Source organism: Lepidochelys olivacea, assembly GCF_965140295.1.
Source record: "Lepidochelys olivacea isolate rLepOli2 genome assembly, chromosome: 24".
In the NCBI taxonomy this organism is placed as follows: Eukaryota; Metazoa; Chordata; order Testudines; family Cheloniidae; genus Lepidochelys; species Lepidochelys olivacea.
Window position 1 is genome coordinate 10312938 of NC_140434.1, and position 23709 is coordinate 10336646.

General features: G+C 54.1%; 1 protein-coding gene across 2 annotated transcripts; it reads right to left on the bottom strand.

Annotated features, from left to right (window-relative positions):
- Nucleotides 1-4410: 4410 nt before the first annotated feature.
- PEX19 (peroxisomal biogenesis factor 19) lies at nucleotides 4411-19860 on the bottom strand. Of its 2 annotated transcripts, none has more exons than XM_084613096.1 (8): nucleotides 19725-19860; nucleotides 17276-17382; nucleotides 15837-15981; nucleotides 13237-13322; nucleotides 12718-12879; nucleotides 12459-12635; nucleotides 12073-12117; nucleotides 4411-6188 (listed from the first exon to the last, which is right to left on the bottom strand). In XM_084613096.1, exons 1-8 carry the CDS (start codon nucleotides 19795-19797, stop codon nucleotides 6105-6107), a joined length of 879 nt encoding a protein of 292 aa, XP_084469222.1. In that variant the 5' UTR covers nucleotides 19798-19860; the 3' UTR covers nucleotides 4411-6104. The 2 variants fall into 2 exon arrangements, with proteins under 2 accessions (XP_084469222.1, XP_084469221.1); XM_084613095.1 differs by having other exon boundaries at nucleotides 15837-16002.
- Between the last annotated feature and the right edge of the window lie 3849 nt (nucleotides 19861-23709).

Consider the following 23709-nt stretch of genomic DNA (forward strand, 5'->3'; position numbering starts at 1 on the left):
TCTGTATTCATCTCTCTTTGAAATGTATAGTAAATAATCTGTGAATGGTGGAGGAACAAGCAAATGGCCTTATGTTAATTTGTATAGCTAAGTACCGGTGATGGATCTCCTTCAAAGTAATCCTAATTACCTTTTGTTTCCTAAGGAATTCCAACTTGTCAAAAGAGATCCTTGGGCCCTGATTCTGTCATTTCAGATCTGCTTAGACTTCTTTAGGGGAAGTTTGAGTCACAAGACTGAGGTCCCAGTTATACTGGTACGCCCTGAATATGAGATTTGGACATTGGATTATGACCTATGAACTGAATTCTAAAGGAACTCTTTGCAACTACAAAGCTCACCATCTCTGCTGTGAATCTGAAGCTCAGTGAATTGAACTCATGTCTGTCTGTATATTGATCTTTTAACCATACTCTCTCTCTCTCTTTTGTTTTTTGAATAAATTTTAGTTTCGTTAATAAGAATTGGCTGTAGCGTGTCTTTGGGCAAAATCTGAAACATCCATTAACCTAGGAGGTTAATCCTTTGGGATTGGTAGGACTTTTTCTTTTATATGATGAAACAAGATTTTCAGAAATGATCATATTTGACGTGGGTACCTGGATGGAGGCCGGAGGCTGGATCACTTTAAGGGAACTGTGCTGTTTGGACTTCTGAGTAACCAGTAAAGTAATAAAGAAGCTTTTTTATGCTGCCTTGGTTAATCCAAGTATTGGAATAGCCACCAGGTTTACAGGGATTGTCTGCCCCGTCCTTTGCAGTTCACCCTAATTGAGTGACCATAGCTGGCTCCCCCCTAGGACCCAGTCACACGGTTTTTTTAAGAACTGCTCACAATAAAAACAGCGGTCATGAGAGGCAACTGCAATCCACTGGTAAGTAGAGTCAGAGTTTAAAGCCAGAAGGGGTGGCCAGATCATCTAATCTGACCTCTTGTATCTCACGGTCCACCAACCCCACCCAGCACCCACACACTAAACCCAACAACCAAAGTAGACTGAAGTATTCCAGCCCGCACGAGACAAGATGATGTGCCACAGGCAGAGAATAGGAGAGACCAAGGTGCACCAGTGTCCGAGGCCTCTGCAATGGCAGGAAAATGATTCCATGAGAAATACCTAGATAATCCTGCCAAGTGGCTCACATACTGAAGAGAAAGGCAACCCCTCCTCCTGCAGGTCATTGCCAATCTGAGTTGGGGGGAAATTCCCGCCTGACCCTACTGTGACACTATACCATAGAGATATGGTCATGATATGAATACGGCATAACTAAGATTTTTTTGTACAAGATGGGACATATAAGGTATCATTGGAAAGGTAATGATGTACTGACTATGATTATCCTATTTGTAGGCATGTATCATTTTTGTATCCAAAGTTGGGAATATTGGCTATGTACCTATTACAACTGTGTTTATACCTGGGGAACGCCCACCAGACAAAATGCAATCAGCCTGGATGGGCCATTAGGGGGAACACTAGGACTTTGAAGATGCTAATCTCCCACCTTCCTGAGAAGTTTCCAGGGATGCTGCAAATAACCTTCACTCATGGCTGTTTTGACACTGCAGGGTTATGTGACCATGTCATCTGGTACTGGATTCCATCTTGGACTACCTTCCACTAATAGGGGGTGGGGATCAAACTGGGGAAAAAAGGATTCCCGCCATATGTAAATCCTATTTAAGGCAGGGAAGTGAGTTAATCTAGGTTCTTTCTTCACTGAATCCCCGCCCAGGATGACTGCTGGAAACATCGAAGAAACAAAGAGAAGGGGGTGGGGGGGCAGAATAGCTGAGCCCAGGCTGGAAAAGGTGTCTGGCCTTTAAGGTTAGAAATTACTACTTGTAAGCAGTTTCTTTAATGTATCAAGCTTAATTTGTGTGTTTTATTTGTTCCGTAATCTGCTTTGCTGTTTCCTATCCCTTATAATCACTTAAAACCTATCTTTTGTAGTTAATAAACTTGTTTTTGTTTATCTCTAAACCAGTTTGTGGAATTCATAACTGGGGGGCCAAAAGTGTGCTTATCTCTTTCCACATTGAGGGAGGGGGCAAATTTCAATTAGCTTACACTGTACAGTTCTCGGTGCAGCGCAAAACAATACAATTTTGGGTTTACTCTCCAGAGGGGAGTGCACTTGAGTGCTGGACAATCCCCTAGCTGAAAGCCTTTCCACGCAGTTCTTATTTCAGTGTCTGTGTCTTTCTGCAGCTGGGCGTGTCCCTACCTGTGTGTGTGCTAGAGGAGACACAGCAGGACAGGGTGAGGGAGCCCAGGCTGCTGAAACAGGGAGGCTCAGTGGTACCCCAGTACATTAGGTGGCACCCCAGAGTGTGTGTGGGTGCGGTAACCCATCACACCCACATATGGCAATCAGGGAGACTCTGAGCAGGTGAGCGAGAACCAGCCAGCCAAGCACCTGAGAGAATGCTGGATGCCACCTCAGAGGTCAGGCCCTCCCTGTCCAATGTCCCACCCCCAGCCGTGGCCATCCCTGATGCTTCAGAGGAAGGTGATATAAAACAAAACAAAAAATCAGAGAATACATTGCAGGGGTAGCAGGAGAATCCTTTCCTGACCCCTACAGGCAGCCTGCAGAAATACTGAAACATGAGCTTTTAGAGACATAAGAAGTGAGCCCCAGGGCTGCTGAGCCCTGCCCCTATCATCACACGCAACCTCATCACACAATCATACTCCTACATTTGTCCAGCTCTCTCTTAAAATTGTTTGCTCCCAGCCCCCAATTCCTAAGCAGAGGCTGTTCCAGAACCTTCCCCCTCCGAGGGTTAGAAACCTTCTTCTAATTTCCAACTTGTTCACGGCCAGTTTATCCCCATTTGTTCTTGTGCAAACATTGTCCTTTAGCTTCAATAGCTCTTCCCCATTCCTGGGATCTCCTCCAACCCTCGCTGTATTTATAGAGAGCAATCATAGCCCCACTCAGCTTTCTTTTTGCTAGGCTAAACAAGCCAAGCTTTTCCAGTCTCCTAAGACAGGCCCTCCTGTCCCCTGATCATTTTAGTAGCTCTTCTCTGCACCTGTTCCAGTATGGGTGACAGGAACTGGACACAGTATTCCAGCTGAGGTCTCCCCAGGGCCTTGTACAATGGTATTAATACTTCTCTCTCCCTACTGATATGCCCTAGGATTGCATTTGCCTTTTTCGCTGCTGCGTATCATTGGTGGCTCATAGTCATCTTGTGATCAACACACAGCCAGGGCTCTCTCCTCCTCCTACTTCCAACTCATGAGGCCCTGGCTGGTAGTAGATATTCTTCTGATTAGACCCTAAGTGCATGACTCTGCACTATTGAACTTCCTCCCATTTCTGTCACTCCTGGCCTCAAGGTCATCCAGATCTTCCTGCCTAACAGTCCAGCCCTCCTCTGCATTGATGACAACGCCCAACTTCGTATCAGCAGCAAGTTTCAGTAGCACACTCCTACTTTTCTTGCCAGGGTCATTACTACAAAGACTGGCCCCAAGAGCACTCCTTGAGAAACTCCAGTAGTCACCTCCCTTCAGTCCAATAATCCGCCTTTTAGCACAACCCATCTCCCCTGACTTCACTAACAGTGTCCCAGCTGGCACCCAGTCAAATGCTTTGCTGAAATCCAAGTATGTTGGATCTTCTGCAATTCCCTTATCTGAAAAAAAAACAAAACCCACCAGTTATTTTCTCAAAGGTGGCAATCAGGATAGTCTGGCATGATCTCCATAGGGTTAACCCTTGTTGCATTACATCCCCTCTAGAAGGTGACCAGATGTCCTGATTTTATAGGGACAGTCCCGATATTCGGGGCTTTAGTCTTATATAGGCGCCAATTTACCCCCCACTTCCTGCCCTGATTTTTCACACTTGCTATCTGGTCACCCTACCCCTTTACCGCCACAAAGTTATTTTTTCCTTCACCATTTGTTCTACAGCCTTGCCTATTACTGAGGTCAGACGAATACGTCTGTATTTGCCCTGTTCACTCCCTCCCTCCCCGCACCCCTTCTTAAACACAGGCACAGCGCTAGCTACTCTCCTGTCATACAGTACCACCCCCGCACAGATTAAATATCCTTGCTGCCAGATTAGCAGTCTCAGGTGCCAGTTCTTTCAGAAAGAAACGTTCCCCTCCCCAACATGTCCTTAGAGGGCCCCATGGGGAAAAGTGGAGCCTTTGAGCAGGAGCCCAAGGTGTCCCTGTCCTGGGCAGGAATTACCATGGGTGAGCCTGGTTGTATTGCTCTGTGCAGTTGGCTAGGGAGAGCGGGATTCAAGGAGTGGGGAGAAGGGCGTATGCGCTTGCAACTCCTCCCCACAGGTGTCTGTGCTCTATTCCTTGCCCCTTCATTTCCGCATTCAGCAGATCCCCCACCCCATCGAGACAGACATGGAGGACAGAGCCAGGGAAAGCGTCACCACCTTTATTCAGGGAATTTAGACAGCCCATTGTGTACAATCAGATTCTGCCAATGGGGGGGGGGGGCAGGGGGGGAAAATCACACCACGGAGTTGATAGCTGCCAGCGTTGCCTTGGCAATCACTTCTGCTCCAGCTCCCCCTCGTAAGCCCAGGTACCCGGAGGGCCCTGCTGGGCAGCACCCTTTCAGGATTTGGAAGCAGCCAGCAGGGTTTTCACAAGCCGCTCTGAAGGAGTCTGCATTCTTAAGCTTAGCCAGGGCCAAGTTGAGCTGCTCCCCTAGAATGCAGTCCCCACCTGTCACCCTGGCAGCGAGAAAGGTACAGATCTGAGTTAATTAACACCGGGTGTTTATTAGAGAGTTGGATGAGGGAGAGGAGAGACAGCTGTGTGCAGGTGGCAATTTATTCTGTGTTAGCTTCCCTCGCAGGGGGCTCAGTGCAGATGCCTTTAAGCAGGTGTTTGGAGAAGTTCAGTAGGGGAGCTCACAGGCACATACTGCGTGGGGCCTGCAGGCTGGATGGTAGCTGATAGCAAATCCAGCTGGGCAGCGTAAATTCTTGACAGATTTCAGTCCCTGGGAGGCCTGGTCTCATTATTCAGAGGGGATCAGTGGTCAGAGGAATCTGCCTTGCAGTAGAGAGATAACTGGATGCAGCAAGCTGTCACTGGGGACCAGGGCAGTGACTGTGTTGGCACGCTGGGATCTAGAGTTGGGGTCTGAGGAAGGGGACGTGCAACGTATGCTCCGCCGCTGGATGGAGTTAGACAGCGGCTGCTCCAGCAGAGACGGCCACTGGCAGGGCACCGGCCTTTAGGAGAAAGCCCTTGCCCGCTGAAACCAGAGCCGAGGGGAGTGAGCGTGAGAAAAGGAACAGAGAGTTCAGTACAGGCCTGGCTCCCCCTTTCAGCAGCACCAGTGAGCGCGTGTAAGTGCTGTTAATGGCACAAGAGTGACAAAGGCCCTTTTAGGGCCCCCCAACCCTAACACACTTACACTAAGCTGCTCATCTACCCTGCAGGAACTCTGCAGCGAGACCTCTCCAGCTCCACCTCCCCTCTCTGCCCTCAAGCCAGCGCCGCCCACCTGGGCTGGCTCAGTCACTAACAGAGCCTGGGCGCAGGGGAGGCTGAGACCAGCCCAGGAGTTAGCTCAGCTTCTGCAGTACTCCCTAGAACCAGCAGTGAGACCCCCCAGCCCTGCCTGTCGTAGGGGACTGGATGCAGCAGGAAGAGACTCGGATAAGAATCTCTTGGGCCGAGGGGACTGGTTATCCCTTTGAACGAGGATTAGATTTCAAACTACACAGTCAAAAGGCAATTGCTCCCCCTACCCCCACCGTGAGGGGCCCCTGAACAGCTGGGGCCGCTCCACCAGGACTCCAGCACCCCAAAGGCTAATTATAAAGAACGAGAGCACCAGTTTGGGGGACTCCTAGCCCAGAGGCACCAGGGAGGAAGCACGTGGTCAGAGCACTCCAGGCGTCTCTGCAGGGCGCACTCTCTCATCAACTGGCATCTCGTAAGACTTTCTGAAAGTCACAGACTGAGGCCATCCTATCTGGATTTTTAATTACATGTTAAAGAACCCGGCATGCTCTAGGCACTGCAGCATTTCCAGGGGGCTGTCCCCCCAACCTACACCCATCACCCCTTCCTATTGGTCGGCTGGCGTGGGTGGCAATCACATGATTCGACACTGGTCCCCTCCGGCGCTGGCTGTGTCTGACAGGTTGAGTCCATCGAGGTCAAAGTTGAGCCCAGGTGGCTGGGGAAAAAGGAGGGGAAGGGTTAGCACGTGGGAAGGCATGGCATGGCCACCCGCTGTCCGGCTTCGGTGCGACTAGGCCGGAGCCTCTGGCTGTGAGCCTAGTGCTACAAGAGGTGCTGGACAGACGGCATGTGGGCAAGATGTTAGAACCCAGGAGCCCGGAGTCTGGCTCTGCTGCTGGCTCAGTGCAAGACTACTCACACTCACGTCGCGTCTGTGGCTCCACTTCCTTTCGCCCCAGTAGGTGGGGGGTAGGGGCAGGAGTAATACTGACGCACCTGGGAGCTACCAGGCCTAACCTGATGGGCACTTGGATGGAAGAGGCTCTATCCATACAGCAGGTGCGACCTGGGCAGTGGCAGTACAAGCCTGCACACCTGCACCCGCATCAGCTGAAGTCCTCATCCCACCTAGGTACCAACTGCAAGAATCTAACCCCCATTCGTAGCCTGTATTGGCCTCCAGCCAACCATGAGCTAGACAGACATGACATCAGAGAGCTGGGCAGATGGACCAGCTGGGGGTGGGGGTCAGCACTGTGCCCAGGTTGCACTCCAGCAGGGAGATGGCCCAGTACGGACATCAGTTACATTCCCGCTGTAATGGAAATCCTGATGCCCCCCTTCTCCAACCAGGAGCATGCAGGTTCAGCGGCCTCCTTGTGTCACGCTGGTCGCCTAGCTGCCCATGGCACACACTGTCCAGCTGCCTCAAACCACCCACCGTTGCCTCCCTTCCGTCCCAGCACCATGGTAGCATTCCACCCCACACTGGTACCAGGCCTTTATGGACCTGCCTGCCTACAGGAAGTTACTCATTACTCATATTCAAGTGGGCTGGGTGCTGTGCAAACACTGACACCATCCTTCACAATTGTTTTACAATCTAAATAGTCACAGGGTGGGAGGGGAAACTGAGGCACAGAGCCAGGAAGCAACCTGTCCAAGGTTATACAGCAGGTGGCAGAGCCAGGAACAGAACCCAGCTCCCCTGACTCCCTATCTGCTAGGCCACACTGCCTCTTAGAAAGAACTGTCCGGAGTACAGCTTTAGTGACTGCAGAGGATCTCTGGCCACTGCGCAGAGTGGACCTATGTGTTTTTATTGCCTTAATAAAGGGTTAGAGTACATCAGAAGGGAGTGTAAGCGACCCTTCTTCGCAGAACAGCTTCCCCCCCACCCCTTCTGTTCCTGCAGCCTCCCTTTATGCTTCACTTATTCCTCCAGCAGAGGTGAGCAAGCTGACAGCCGTCCCTCCCTCCTGCCCCCAGGCGGGATGACCTTTTGCTCAGCGCCTGGCCTGGCTCCCCTCCCAGACTTGTTGCTCTGCAGCCTGCTAGCCAGGGTCCACTGCTGACATCCAACGCTGGGAGCCGCCCCTGCAAGGAGCTTCCATGGCCCTCTCCTTTAGTTGGCAGAAACCCAGCAGTGACACACACACAGACACACACACACGCCTCTGCCCCCAGCAGAGCTGCTAACGTGCCATCACGAGAGAAGTTGCACTTCCCAAAAGCCATCTGGGGTGCCAATGACATAGCAGCTCTGCCTGCAGATCGGGACGTCGCCACCTTACCACACAGCGACGTCGCAAGGCTGTGCCTGCAAAGTGCTCTAGGCTGCTACCAGTGTGAATATCAATAAAGCATTACATGCCGTTAATTGTCGCTGTGCTATCAGACAGAGTTCAGCAGCTCCTCCTGCTTCAGCTTCTGGGCCAAGTCGGTTTGGGGAGGAGTGTGGAAACACCAGCCAGCTGTCCGCCCTCTGAGCACCAGGCCGCAGGACACACCCATCTCCTCAGGGTGTGTGGGAGGGGGAGTCGGAACAGTGGCTGTATCCCTGGCCCCTAGGAGTGGCCCTACATCACAGTCTGGGCAGTGCGGTGCGAGAAGCAGCTGGACTGGGCACTTACATGGTGACATTGACCTTCCAGGAATTCTGCTGGCTTCCTTCAGGACCTTCCCACACCCAGGTGGCTGGGTTAAAGCTGTCCTGACACAACCCCAAGCCTCTGCAATCCAGGTGTGCTGGGCAATTTCTGGTGCACCGATAGGGAGATCTTCAGGGATCCTCTCCTGCACCCCTTCTCCCGCCCCACAGCCATATGATCCAAGGGGAGGGAGCAAAGTCCCATCCAATCACAGCATAACATGCCAAGATCTCATGGATTTTATGCAAACAGAGAAAGGTACTAGCCAAGCAGGTGTTTCCCTAGCCAGTTCTCCACATGCTCCGTTTGCTCCTGGAGAACTCTAGGGAATTAACAGCTAAGCAGAGAGGGGCCCAACGAGCAAAGCTCAGATCCTGATCCAAATGGACCCTAAGGTTTTGCTTTTCAGACAGGAGGGGTGATGTCACGTCTCAGCCCAGCTGCTAAGTGCTACGCTTACAAATAGGCAGGCTTTGAAATGTACTCTGTTCTGATCCCCAGGAATGCACTCCTAAGGCGGCCTTGAATTCCTACTGCAGTAAAGCCACAAGCTCACAGCTTCCTCGCTCTGGCTGCCAGAGATCCTGACACTTGGCACCCAGCCCACTGTGCATGGGCTCCGCAGCAAGCCCTGGCATGAGGGTACCTTCCAAACAGCCTGGGCCAGCCTTGCCCCCAAATCCTCTCCCAAGAACCCCCATCACACCATGTGGATTTGGGAGCAAAACAGGCAATGGACAAAGTAAAATCTATTGCTCCAGGTAGACTATGGTCAAGAAACTGACAAGGGATGTAGGGGAAGATCCATGTTCTCTCAGAACCAAAGTCCTTCTAAGCATGTCTTTCAAGGCAAAAGTACCACCCCCTTCACCTGTGCTAAATGAGACTCTCCATCTTCCAGCAGTGTAGCACCTATGACACACTGAGCAGTTCTCATTCAAGCCAGCAGAGGGCAGTGGTGCGATGCATAGCACTGTCCCTGTTTTGGAGGGCTAAACCGAGCCATGGACAGGTTAAGTGTGTCTCCCAATCAGCAAGAACCTGGAATAGGCCTCCTGGGTCCTATTCCTGTCATACCTCCTTCCCCAAAGGAATTCCAGCTCTCCTAGGAGAGGGACAAGGTGCTAGACCTCAGAGTTTTATGCTGCCTAGACAAGAGCTATAGCATTAGACCAATCGCAGCACAGGCGGGCAGAGGACAAGCAGTTAAGGGGTTAAAGATTACATGGCTTGGGGAACATAATTCCCCTCCACCCTCAATGAGGCTGCAGCTCCATGGTCAGCGAAGGGTTAAGAACAGCCTATTCTCAGGCAACGTATTGTGCCAGCGAACAGCTCCTAGAGATTGTTTTTCCACCCAGCGTCAGCTGCTCTGTAATGCCCAGTTAAGGGGAAGAGCCAGGGGCTGATTCACGGCTGTTTTGGAAGTCGCAGACATTTCGAAATGTCACTGCACCTGTCGTGCTCGCAAACAGATTGTTGGGCTCTGTTAGTGCTAGGGCCTGCCAGCGACCAGCGCTAAGCCCCACACAAAGCATTCCACAGGGGGCACCTTTTCCTACCCCCTCCAGGTATCACCGGCAACAGGAAAAGACTCCGAGGAAGATGAGAGGTGAGCATGTGATCAGAATCTAGGAGGACATGGGGTTTAGCGCACTGCTGGCTTTCTCCCCATCCCCACCCCCCTAGTTAGGCCCTCTTCTGTGAGAAAGGGCCCCAGGCAGAAACTCCCCCGGTGGGAAGGCTGCAGGGAAAGCGGTTGTCTCAGCACCTGGGGAAGCCCAGCAAACTGGAGCGCAGAGAGCCTTCAAGAGCAATTCACTGCACAGCTAGAGAGCAGGGGAGAGCCAGCAGTCCCAAACTACTCCAGAATGGCCATGGCCTGGTCGACACACACCTTTCACACCAGCATAACGATGCCAGTTAAACATGTGAGATTTTTACAAATATAGTGATACCAGGACAGCCCCTAGTGGGGAAGTCTGGTCTAGAGGTGCCTTCCCCTGGAATAGTTTATTCCCCTTCCCTTCTGGGCATAGGCTACACTGGGATAAGCACCTTTATACCGATCTAACTGCATCCACACTACTAACTAGACCTGGACAGTTAAGCACTACAGCTTGTGTGCAGACAAGCCCTGTAGCAGCCTCCCAGGGGCATGAGCTCTAACAATGCTGCAGTGGGGCTGGAAACTTGCTCCTCTGCTCCAAGGATGTTCCAGAGCTCTCCCACCGCCAGCGCTGGTGCGAATGGTGAGAGCACGAGTGCAGACCAGCTGCCAACACTTCTACCAGCTCGCTCTGACAACGCCATGAAAGGGCAGAGCGATCCCTCTGAACTAGTGCTCCTGGCACTGAGGGACACTGCAGGTGCTAGACCAACAGTAGGCAAATGGCCCAACATGCCCAGTGCAGAGACACCTAGGAGCCTTGTAAGGAGCCAGCTCTGGCAAGGGAGAGCTTGTCCCATGCGTATAGCCCCGCACATCCATACACCCCAGGCATGTCCCAGGCACCAGCTGTGAGACCAGGGACAGGGTCTATAGCTCAGATCTACCTGGGCCAGGCTTGGCTACAACAGATGCCCCCCAGTGGGGGGAGAAAGCCACAAACGCTGCACTGGCTCTGGATCAGCCACCTCTAACCCCAGCCCCCAGTGCAGAGCCTTGGAGATGGACTTGCCCCAGAGGCCTGCTCCTAGCTGCAGAGCCTGGCCCTCTGGGAGAGGCATGCCCATGCACGAGCACAATGGCGGTAAGGCAGCAGAGCAGTCTGGTCAGGAACAATACTGCTGGCTGCACGGAGAAGCAGAAATTGAACACTACGTGCAATCGAGGTCCCTGGAACCGTTTCCCAGCTCAGTGAAGCAGGGCCCAGGTCAGTGCTGGCCCAGCATGGCATCCCAACAAGAAATAATAAACGCTTTGCTCATGTATCGGGCTCTTCATGAGTGGATCTCAAAGCACCTCACTACCTTATTACCCCTGCTTTCACAGAGGTACAGAGAGGCTGAATGTCTGGCCCAAGTTCCAGAAGGGGGTCTGTGGTGGATGGGGGAATTCCCACATCCCAGGCTCGTGCTCTAACCACTGAGCTATCCCCAGCCACTCACCCTCCTACCAGAGGCACAAGTCTGAGTAGGGTGCACAGAAACAGCAGCTGGTAGATTTGCTCAGGAAGATTTTTCCTTTTAAAATCCAGCAACACTGTTCTCCTGGGCAGACCCACCTGATTCTTTCCTTTGGCTGGAACCAGCCAGCAGGGGAATAAGCACCACTAGGTGACAAAGGGTTACACCTGACTAATTAGGCCTCTACCTGTCAGTACAGCAGATGACTACAGAAGTGTGAATTAGTCCCCGGCAGCACCTCATCAAAGCCCTCCAGACATTAACGAAGCTGCACATGTCCCATTCTCCCCAGAACCAGTATTACCCCCATTTTACACTGGAGAATGGAGCCACAGAAAGGACTGCCCCTGGTCACAGCACACGGGTGTCAGAGCCAGGAGTCAAACCAGCACACAGAACTGAGTTCGGATTCTAGCCGCTAGAGAGCTCTCCTTGCCAGGAATATGCAGTGGCCCCAAGGTTTCCTGTATCCCATCAAGACACTGCTTGATCCCATCGGGAAAGTCAATCCTTTCACGTCCCTGCCAGCCCAAAAGGCACTCAGCACTGATCTAGTCAGTAGCAAGGAGGTGCTGCCTTCTGTTGCTAGATACCAACCAAAGGATAGAATAGCGGAGCAGCTAGAGAAGGGTCCAGGGCTACCTGACAGCTCTACCATCTCCCAGCAGACTCCTAGATGAGCCTGAAGACTAGAGGCCCAATCCCTTCAGGAGCAGAGGGCTCTAAATTCCCATTTGACTGCAATGGGGGCTAAGGGTGCTGAGACCAGGGCTGGGAATCAGGCCGTGTCTACGGGAGGAATGTACGTTCCACACTCACCGACTCTCCAGCCAGCTCCTTGGGAGGGTGCCCCAGGTCCTGGAGCTGGAAGAGAGACAAGAGCATTAAGGGAGAGTAGCTCCAAGCAGCATGTGTCCAGCTGTACAGCCCAGTGTGAGGGGATGGCTCAGGAAAGGCAAAGCCTCGCCCCTCAGTGGCTGGATCCTGGCCCAGCAGAGGTCAGGAGTGAGCTGGGATGTCACCAACAGTGCTTCTGTGGCCTGAGCGACGCGAGTCTGGGCTCTCAGTCTGGTTCCTAGTGGACAAATGCTCTCAAAAGCCCCATCCCAATTGACACGCCAGGACTGAGACCCCCTCAGCAGAGCTCACGGCTAGAAAGAGGGTGCAGGCCCCCAAAGGTGGGCTCTAAAAGAGGACATGCTCACCTGCTGCATGAGATCCAACACCATTTCAAAGCGAGCTTTCTGCTCGGCGTCACTGTCTGTAGCCTGCTCAGCCTCGAACTGCTGGCAGATTTTACCCATGATGCTGTGCTGCTCCTGGTACTTTTCAAACTGCTCTTCAGGCAGGGTGTCGCGGTGGCTGTGCAGCCACTCAGGGTACTAGGAGCAAAGGACATGGAGATATGGTGACCCTCGAGGCGGGGGTGGGGTCGTGCCATTCTGCCAGCTCCCAGCCCCTTACTTTTTCCGTGATCTCTTTGAGGGAGGGGTAGAGCACATCCTTGGACAGGAGATTCTGCATGATGCTTTGCATGATGGGTAAGATATTCCCCTCGCCGTCGCCTTCTTCCAGGCCCAGGCCTTCCATGGCTTTCGCCAGCTCTTCCTCCGACATGCTGGAGTTCTGGAGAGGGAAACCAAACCCCACAAATAAGGAGATTTACATCCAGCACATCACAGGGGTCGGAAAAAGTGCAGGCAACCAGCACAAGGACTAGTGCACAGAGAACGTCCCTGGTAGAGGGAGGAGCACCCCCTACTGTGCCACCATCAAGACAAGTGAATGCTCTCTTGTGATGCAGAAGCCAGATTGTTGTGCCCCAAACACCTCTGCAACCTGCTGCTTCCTCCTATGGCATCTTTCAAGGTATTTCCCTTCAGGATCTCAGCCCCAGAGGAGTCAGGGTCTGGACTGGAAGTCACCTCATCTGAACTGGGTCGGAACATGACCAAGCTCCGGGAACCTCAGCAGATGCTTTACCTGTAAGTCGTTGGCATTCTTAGCCAAGCCGCTGAGCGTCTCTTTCAGACAGGAGGTGAATTCTTGTTGGGATGTCGTGTCACTTCCTGTGGAGATCGGGGGAGAAATGCTAGATCAGACAAATACTCATGTTATTACCAGGTTAAATACGGCTCCAAGTTATTAGCACTTCTATGTACGCAACAGAGAGAATTTCCAATAGCAGAGATGGGACTGCGGACCCAGGCGACCTTCGTAATAACAATACTTCACTTTCTCTGCTGCTCTTTTAACCCACAGACCTCAGAGAGCTTCTTTAAAGGTGCCTCGGGATTATCACACCCAATTCTGCAGGCACAGAGAGAGGACGTGACTTACCCAGGTCACAGAGCAAGGCAGAAATGGGAGAACTCAGCCCTCCAGACTCTCAGGGTGGTGCAGTGACCAACAGACCATGGTGCCTTGCTGATCAGATGTTTGCTGCTCCTTGGAAATGAGGGCAAATCTCTATACCCTTAGATCTGCAAGGCGGACTCTGGTCTCCCTGCACATGTGGAGCGAGTTGAGTCTCAAGACCCTGACAGTCACTAGGAAGAGGCTGCTTGGGGCTGTGGACAACAACATGCTCAGCTCTGTGTAAACTCTCTTCTGCCCTTTGATTAGGAACGTGAAGAGGGCATGGATCAGGGATAAGCTTTACAGACAGAGGAAACCCAAACTCCCCATCAGCCTGTGCTCCTCTGCACCTGAACCCACGGCCCAGACATGAAAGGAAGCATTGTTTAAAGACGACAGATATGCTTTGCATGGTTTTTTTTTTTTTTGCTCTCTTTAGATGCTTGTAAGGGCTGGTCTACACTAGAAAAGTTACACCAATATAACAATGTTGGTTGGGGGTGATTTTGTACCCATCAAGTTATATCAACAAAACCCATAGCATGGACTCAGTTATACTTACACAAAGGTATCTTATACAAGGACAGCTGATTTTGCTTCCTGAACTGGAATAAGCATACTTAGATAAGCATTTAAACCAGTATAACTGCATCGACCCTACAGGGTTTTTTGTTTTGTTTTTTGCTGCTCTAGCTGTATGGGTATGAGGTAAAGCTACAAACTTCTGCTAACATCACTGTGGCCCACATAACAGTGCTGGCAAAAGCATCTAGGTAGATACAGTCGGGCTGGTAAAAGCATGCTGATGGTGGAATAAGCTATAACATCAAAAGCACAGGTTTGCCAGGACAAGCAGCATCCACACTAGGAGCATTAGGCTAGTACAGTTATGCTGGAATTGCTTTGCCAGTGCAGCTATGCTAGTGTAGACCTAGCCAAATTAAAGTAGTAAAGGTTTGCTAGAGCAGCTACGCCCTAAGCTTTTAGCAGCTCTGCAAGGCTTCGAAGTGAACAAACTCCATCTCAGTATTATGTGCCAGGACTGCATGTTTTCTACTACAATTATTCCTGGCCCTCTCTGGCATGACAGCGAGCATCACTAAGTGAAGTGGTAGTGGTTTGATTTTTTTTTAATGCTCCATTTTAATACGTTCCTCTCCTGGTGTTATTTGTGGTCAGAAGGAGTTGGGTTTCGAAGCATACCTTAGGGTCAGATTCAAACAGATTCTTTGTAGCATGGGTAAGTAATCTGAGTTTGCACCATAAAAGAAGATACCTGAATATTGTTCCTTAAAGAGGGAATCTCATTCACAGAAATCATGTGGATGGATTACACAGTGAAACTGACAGCTGGCAAATCCAAAACTGATAAAAGGACACCTTTTTTCACATGAGCCATGGATACTGGGTAGCAGTGAGTTCCACAGACTATCACTGAGGCCAAGAGTTTAGGGAGAATCAGAGACGATAAGACTTTACATGGATAATGAGCATAGCCAGCGTTAGACTAGTAAATATTTAAAAATAACATTTTGCAAGGGCTATTCACCCTCTGCACAAGCCAGTCACTGACTATTGGGCTCAGGAGCTAGCTGTGCATGGGACAGGCTGTCCCATAATGGCTGGATTTCTTGCACCGTCCTCTGAAGCAGCTGATACCAACCGCTGTTGGAAACACACACTGCACCTAATGGCCCCAGGTTGGGCCACTCCCATGTTCCTAACCCAAGGCCCTAGACTGTCCCTTGGTTTCATATATTTCACTCTGCAAAAAATCTAGTGGAAGTTTTCCCCCCTCAATGGCAGCCGGAGGAGTCAAGGGCTGATGGGTTCTTGAGCCAGAACTCTCCTCTTCCCATTCTGGTCAGGGTGGATGGACCTTAATGAGGCAACACATGAGATGCTTGAGCAGCCACTGCCTGTGCTGGACAATTGATACTACAGCGAGTTTTACAATGCTCCCCTGAAGCCATCCGATTGTCTCACAGCCCACCAACCATCAGTTAAGCCCCTCCATGCCACGGAGAGGTAGCAAGGTATCACCTGGAGAAACAACTACCCTGTGGCCACCCAACGAGCCAGTGACAGAAACCAGGTGTCCTGACTCCCAGGCCCCTGTGCTAACCCACTGGACAGCTAACTCCCCTAATGTTAAATCCAGATAGCTCCCCCTCCAGCAGACTCAACGCCACGCAAAGGGTAACAGTGCGACACCCGCTCCTCACCAACTCTGCCAGCGGCCTCTGACAGCTTCTGGAACTGCTCCACCAGGTGGGGTTCTTCCTCAGCTAGCTCCTTCATGGCCTTCTCAAACTCTGCTGTGGCCTGCGCTGCCAGCTCGCTGTCAAACAGGTCCTGGAAGAACTTCTCCTGGGAGGCAAAGAGGGAGTGCTGGAAGGAAGCAAGCAAACCATGGCGTCACAGAGCTCTGTGCCCCACTCAGAACAAAATCTTCCCACAGGGACCATGAGATGCAAATGGGTGTTCCCTGGGCACCTGGGCAGGACCAAAGCCCAGGAAGGACCACAGGACAATTCCAGTGCTGATCCAAGTTTGCCAAGTCTGTGAAACGGAGCTGAGTCTCCTGGTAACAGGTTCCTGCACAATTGCTGTTCTGCTCCCAGCAATGGGAAACACAAAGACACAGCAAGAACAAAGACTTGTAAAAACAGAATAAATCAAAGCATTCAAAGTGTTCAGGCTGGGTTTGAAATTGAGGTAGAGATTTGGACCTTTTTACAGGCATGGAAGTTCACGCCCAGAGGGGACGCGACTTGCCTGTGCTCATGTAACCCTCACACCTCCTGGGTGTGGTGTTCTGTCCCATTCAGTGGCACCGAGAACACTCAGCGAGAGAGAGATTATGAGTGTTCTCTACAGCCTTAGCTAACAGCCATATGGCTTTTAGCTCATTCAGCAGAGGCTCATGCAGTTAGCTCCAGAGATCCCAGGTTGGATTCTGCCCGCCAATGACCGGGGTTTGTCAGTGTTACAGTCACACAGCAAGTCAGTGACAGACCTAGAAATTGAAGCCAGGAGCTCTGACTCCCAGATCCCGCTCTAGTCATTAAAATCCCTCCAAAAACATGGTCCCAACTACAGCTGTATCTGGGTAAGTCACAATAATCAGAAACAGTGACCTTTGCAATGAATGGTCCCAGACTAGCCCAATCCCCACCACCTCCACCCACTAGGAGTGCCCTTCCAGCTACTGAACTGGACTGAACAGAAGCAGCTTCCACTGTGTCCCGACCAATCCACAGGAAGCGTGAATTCCAGACACAAAGGGCTGGACCCCGAACAGCCCTGCCATATGGCTCCCAAGGCCTGATTCTGTGGATGGGCAACAAGAACATTCTGGCCAATCACAACCACAGTGACAGGAATCAAGGACAGGCAGTTCCTGAGATAGCAGAGTTCTGACCAAGCCACTCTACTCATCCCCCAGAGAGAGACCAGCAGTCAAAGCTACAGCCCTGATTGGCCAGCATATTTGGGAGGAAGGCTTGGTGGAATGGGGAGTGGGGAGAGAATGGAACGCCAAGAATCCCAGACAAGAGCCCAGCCCACAAGAGCAAGGGACTCTACCAGATCTGTAAAGCAAGGGGAACTTCTCCCCAAGCCCTCTCCACCCTGCACTCAGATGGACTTTCCGAGCTCATACTTGGGCTGCATCGCCTGGCGACTTCTCAGAGCTGCAGGCATCCCCCACTCCAGCAGCAGGGGCAGGCGGTGGGACCGGTTTGGTCTTCTCAAAATCACCGAGTGCACCTTAAAGACAGAAGCAGGGAGAGTTCACTTGAGTGGCTATAACCATGCAGGCCCCAGAAGAGAGGGAGACAGGAGGGGTTACACCAAGCCCACTAGGAAGCCGAGGCAGCCAACCCAGGGAAAGCCATGCACACTGTGACAAGGAGAAAGCATTTAAGATGCTCATGCTGCAGTGAGGGTGGGTCTATACAGCATTCTGGAGCCAGCCTCCTAGCCTGGGTTGACAGACTGGGGTTAGCAGGGCTCACCCTAGCACTCTAAAAATAGTTGTGTAGACAGCTGTCAGCCCGGGCTGGGAGGCTCGCTCCAAAATACTGTGTAGACACATCCTCAGAAGCCTCAGACAGCTTATACAGAGTCATACTTGACCTTTAAACCCATTGGCTTGCCAGCCACTACCCTCATGGCACAGAGCACTCCAAATCCTAGAGTTGCTACAGTTGAGGGTGGAGGGAGATGAACGTCCAGTTCTCATCCTACGCGTGGTACTTTAATTTACGCACACCGCTGCATGGCAACATGGCCATAATCCCTGCAGACCCAGTTTTGTGGGGCAAGTTCCCCCTCTACCCAGGGCTCAAGATGATGCATTGACACAAGGCACCAAGGTGAGGGGTGGTTAAAGGGACCCAATGAGGTGAAATTTAACCCGACATTCAGATTTTGTGAAAGATGATTTTTTTAAAAAAATCTGAGAGCTAGTGAAATATTTAAAGTTCATTTTTAAAAAAATGATTTGTTTGAACCAAGCTGTGTGGCACGAGGCTGGCACCAGAAAACCTCAAAGGAAATCGGTCAGAAACTCACGACGAACCAGAAGTCCACCTCATTGCTTTGCATCAATATTCAAATTGAGAGGCGTGCAGAACATTAACCAGGAGCATAAAGTATGAGAAGGAAGTCCTGAAAGCACGTTTACCTTCACCACCACTGGCTACGGACTTGACCCCAAGGAGAGCAGGACTATAAATGAAGCCACCAGGTATTCAGTGTTTGCGGAACTGGGCCCTAAATTCTTAGCATTCATTCAGTTTAGCGATCGATCGGCGATGTTACTACCTAGCCGAGAAAACTTTTTAATACTATACTTTAGTGTGACAGTGTCCCTTTAAGGATTCACAAATTCTTGTAACAGCAATCTGGGTGCATCTGGGTCCAATCTTAGATTGTGTTGCAAACATAAAGAAAGTTAGTGAATTGACATTTACAGTGTGATCCCTGCTCCCGGCTGACTATGAATTACCCAGATCCTACTATTTGTTACCTTGTTTCCCCCAACACAAATTGCCTGTTTGTCTCATCCCCGCTTTATGCCTTGGCTTTTGGGTTGTAAGCTCTGTGGGGCGGGGGCTGCCATTTTTTATAGACAGCACCAGGACAATGGGGCTCAGTCTGGTTAGCCTCTGGGCCCTACTGCAATATAAAATAAACCACCCCCACCAATGCCAACAATAGAAACCATTGAAATGCCACTGCCTCTGGGGTGAAGCTTGGCAGCTAACAGCCACTTAAATAAACTTAAGACAAATGAGGGACAAAATATCTTGTATGTAAATGAAGCCACAAGGAAATCTGAGATGACACCCTACAATCAGCTAAGCAGCATCTCAGCCCCAGTAGAGTAAATGGCCAGGCTCTTGTGAAAATGCCAGGGAGTCCATAACAAGCACAGATAGCTGGGAACTTTCACCTCTCTTCCAGAGGACACATCCCTCTGACCAGCACTCCCCGCCCTTGCACTGCCTGCAAGAGAACTGGGAAGAGGGTCACCCACTGCATCTTCCCTGAAGTTTCCCAAACGCAGATACTGACAGAGGCCAACCGGGCAGTTTGAGAGAGCCAAGTGGGTCAAAGACCAGCTGTTGTTGACCATCAGGGCTGGAAGGGGCCTCAGAAGGTCATCTAGTCCCACCCCCGACTCAAAGCAGGACCGATCTCCAACTAAATCCTCCATCCCAGGTTCGAACCCCGACCCCAGGCACAGACCAGGTTCCCACAGCCCTGAGCAATCACTGTAATTTCTACCCCAGTAGCCCCCAGTTAGGGGTCCGGGCCACAATTCACCCCATCTTATGTCCAAGACGACGTTTATGAAGGGCAATGAAGGGCGCAGCAGGGGACCCACCCCAGCCTCACCGGCTCCTCCAGCCGCTGCCGGGGGGTTGAGCCCCTTGGGCCTTGCGGGCTGCGAGCACAGCGAGGCGGGGCGTCTCACGGGCACAGGCACTGGGGACAGCGGCCCCCGAGGCCCCTCTAGGGTCTAGACACCCGGCTGCCCTGCGACGGGGTCCCCAGGGAGGGAAGCCCCCTAGGAGCCCCGCCAGACCTCCCCGCCCCCTTACTGTCCAGCAGCTCGTCCAGCTCCCGGTCCGGGCCCGCCTCCCCGGCGTCCGCCGCCGCCGCCGCCGCCGCCATCTTCCGCTGCCACCGCCTGGCCCGGCCGCCTCCTGCCGGCGCGGGGCGGCGCTGATCGGCCCGGCCCGGATCCGCCCTGTGGGGCGGGCCCGGCCGCCGCCGCCGCCGCCGCCGCCACCTTTAAAGGGCGGGGGCCGGAGTCCCCGCAGCGCTGCCCAGCACCTGCCGACCCCTGGCCTGGCCCCCGGGTCCCCCTCGTGTACCCCCGCCAGGCCCAGCGCCCCCCTCGGCCCCCCTCGTGTACCCCCGCCAGGCCCAGCCCCCCCCCCCGGCCTGCCCCCCCTCATCTACCCCCGCCAGGCCCAGCGCCCCCCCCCGGCCTGCCCCCCCTCATCTACCCCCGCCAGGCCCAGCGCCCCCCCCCGGCCTGCCCCCCCTCGTGTACCCCCGCCAGGCCCAGCGCCCCCCCCCGGCTCCCCTCGTGTACCCCCGCCAGGCCCAGCGCCCCTCCCCGGCCTGCCCCCCCTCATCTACCCCCGCCAGGCCCAGCGCCCCCCCCCGGCCTGCCCCCCCTCATCTACCCCCGCCAGGCCCAGCGCCCCCCCCCCGGCCTGGCCCCCCTCATCTACCCCCGCCAGGCCCAGCGCCCCTCCCCGGCCTGCCCCCCCTCATCTACCCCCGCCAGGCCCAGCGCCCCCCCCGGCTCCCCTCGTGTACCCCCGCCAGGCCCAGCGCCCCCTCGGCCCCCCTCGTGTACCCCCGCCAGGCCCAGCGCCCCCTCGACCCCCCTCGTGTACCCCCGCCAGGCCCAGCGCCCCTCCCCGGCCTGGCCCCCCTCATCTACCCCCGCCAGGCCCAGCGCCCCCCCCCCCCGGCCTGGCCCCCCTCATCTACCCCCGCCAGGCCCAGCGCCCCCCCCCGGCCTGGCCCCCCTCATCTACCCCCGCCAGGCCCAGCGCCCCCCCCCGGCCTGGCCCCCCTCATCTACCCCCGCCAGGCCCAGCGCCCCCCCCCGGCCTGGCCCCCCTCATCTACCCCCGCCAGGCCCAGCGCCCCCCCCGGCTCCCCTCGTGTACCCCCGCCAGGCCCAGCGCCCCCCCCCCGGCCTGCCCCCCCTCATCTACCCCCGCCAGGCCCAGCGCCCCTCCCCGGCCTGCCCCCCCTCATTTACCCCCGCCAGGCCCAGCGCCCCCCCCCGGCCTGCCCCCCTCATCTACCCCCGCCAGGCCCAGCGCCCCCCCCGGCTCCCCTCGTGTACCCCCGCCAGGCCCAGCGCCCCCCTCGGCCCCCCTCGTGTACCCCCGCCAGGCCCAGCGCCCCTCCCCGGCCTGGCCCCCCTCATCTACCCCCGCCAGGCCCAGCGCCCCCGGCCTGGCCCCCCTCATCTACCCCCGCCAGGCCCAGCGCCCCCCCCCCGGCCTGGCCCCCCTCATCTACCCCCGCCAGGCCCAGCGCCCCCCCCCGGCCTGGCCCCCCTCATCTACCCCCGCCAGGCCCAGCGCCCCCCCCCCGGCCTGGCCCCCCTCATCTACCCCCGCCAGGCCCAGCGCCCCCCCCCCGGCCTGGCCCCCCTCATCTACCCCCGCCAGGCCCAGCGCCCCCCCCCCGGCCTGGCCCCCCTCATCTACCCCCGCCAGGCCCAGCGCCCCCCCCCCCGGCCTGGCCCCCCTCATCTATCCCCGCCGGGTCTGACACTCTCTTACCAGGGCCTGTCAACCCCTTTATGATCTGGCACTCTTGCCTGCCCCTGCCAGGTCATGGCACCCTTCTTAGGTCCTGGCATCCCCCACCTACCCCCACCAGGGTGTGGCACCCCATCTGCCCCCCTTAGGGTCTGGCACCCTCCTCCACCCAGGGTCAGACACACAACCTGGGTCAGGCACACAACCTGCCCCCAGCAGGGCCTGGCATCAAGGGGGCAACTAGAATTTTCCTGAGGAGCGTGCCCTGCCATTACCCCAGCCAGCTCCAGTCAGGGGGCAGGGATGGTCTGCCTCCACCCCTGTTGGGCCCCTGCCTGACATTGGAGTTTTCATCCCTTGCTCCCCGCTGCCCACTTTCACTAGCCCATGCACTGGGGTTGGTACTGACCCTCTTGCCCTCCTGCCCCCTTCCAGCGGAGGGCATGTGGCTCTAGGCTCCCCATGTCCTCTGGCAGCTGGAGCCCAGGGGCACCATGGTGATGCCCCGCTGCCCCTGACACTCCCACACCCAGTGGGTTTGGAGCAGCAGGGGAGTTAACTCCTCTCATGAATGGTGCTGCTGGGCTCAGGAACAAGGATTGCTGCTGCCATTTGGCTCTTTAGGGTTTCTATAAAAACTGGGATTATTCTCCTAAGAACTGTTCAGCAAAGGGGCAGCGCATGGGAGGCCTTCCCCCACCCCCTGCCTACAGGGTGCCCCCCTACCACTGCAGGACCCCCTGTGTCCTCCCTGAAGAACGAGCTGTGTGTCCTAGCAGTGACTATCACTTGCACCATGCTCTTCTCATTTTGGGTCTCAGCCCCTGCATTGCTTGGGTGCCCAGAGGACCTACTGAAATCAGTGGGAGCGGTGGGCACGAGAGCCATGTGGGATTAGACCTCTTTATTCAATGTAATTTACAGACCGATCCTTGCCCCCTACTCCACCCCTACTCTAGGGCTCCCTGCAGGATTGGGGCCTTTGATTGGAAGCTCCCAGGGACAAGGACTTTGGGATGAAAACCGCCATCAGGCAGGCACAGCAGCTCCCACTGCAGGTAGTGGGAGTGACATGTCCAAAATGCAGCTATCTCTGGGGTGGAGAGCAGCAGACAGGTGCACAACAGATGGGGCATGGACCTTTATGCCAAGGATCTTGGGGGGAAACTATGTGAAACGTGCCCTGGATGCTTCACATGTAGAACAGACAAAACCTAGGTGTTTAAGGACTCACTTAAAGGATACTTGGCCCCCAACTTCCCTCATTTAAAAGGACTCTCCCTCTCCACTGTGTGTAGCATGGAGACATTTAAACCTCCCCCATTCAGGATATGTCTACACTGGAGCTGGAAGGGTAATTTCCAGCTCAGCTTGACATACCCACACTAGATCCAGGCTCACCCACGCTAGCTCTGGTCATGCTAGCATGCTAAAAACAGCAGCATAGCCACTGCAGTGAGAGCAGAAGGACTGCGTACCTGCCTGAATATGTTTCAGATGGGATTTACTCAGGGCTGCTATCTTGTACCACGCTCACGCCACCATGCCTACACTTCTGTGTTTAGCTCAACCAGCATTGCTGTAGGTATGTCTCCCCAGGCTGGAAATGACACTGCTAGCTGCCGTGTAGACGTATCCTCAGGTTGGCATGAGGGCCCAAATCCTCAAAGGCATTTAGGCTCCTAACTTCCACTGAAATCAGTGGGAGTAAGTACCCAGATACCCTTGTGGATCTGGGCCATGGGGAATAAGGAGCATTTTGTGAAGAGGCATTGGTGGAAGCATCCACTAGGTGGCACCAGAGCTCTTTGAACCCACATGAACAGCAAAGCTAGTCGCACTTCCAGGCTCCGCCATAGACGATACACGTGGTGCTGGATTGTCAGCCAGAGCCACTCACCCAGAGATCCCCACTAGAGGGGGCTGCGAAGCTCTGGGCCCAGCTCACCATTGCTCTGCACTAGTGTCTGCACTTGTCCCTGCAGAGGGACAGGGATCCCGCGCGTCCCACCCTAGGATTGCCAACAGGCAGTCCCTTATTACAGGTTTCAGAGGAGCAGCCGTGTTAGTCTGTATCCGCAAAAAGAACAGGAGGACGTGTGGCACCTTAGAGACTAACCGATTTGTTGGAGCATGAGCTTTCGTGAGCTCCAGCTCCCTGCATCGGATGCCTGCAGTGGAAAACACAGTGGGGAGATTTTATATACACAGGGAACATGAAACAATGGGTGTTACCATACACACTGTAACCAGAGTGATCAGGAAAGGTGAGCTATTACCAGCAGGAGAG

Bases quoted from the DNA above. Each gene is read 5' to 3' on its own strand.
- PEX19 (XM_084613095.1), bottom strand. From the start codon at position 19,797: ATGGCGGCGGCGGCGGCGGCGGCGGACGCCGGGGAGGCGGGCCCGGAC. The intron at 13,323-15,836 runs GTGAGGAGCGGG...CGATCTCCACAG, and splicing joins AGAGGCCGCTGGCAGAGTTG to GAAGTGACACGACATCCCAA. The intron at 12,880-13,236 runs GTAAAGCATCTG...TTCCCTCTCCAG, and splicing joins AGAATGCCAACGACTTACAG to AACTCCAGCATGTCGGAGGA.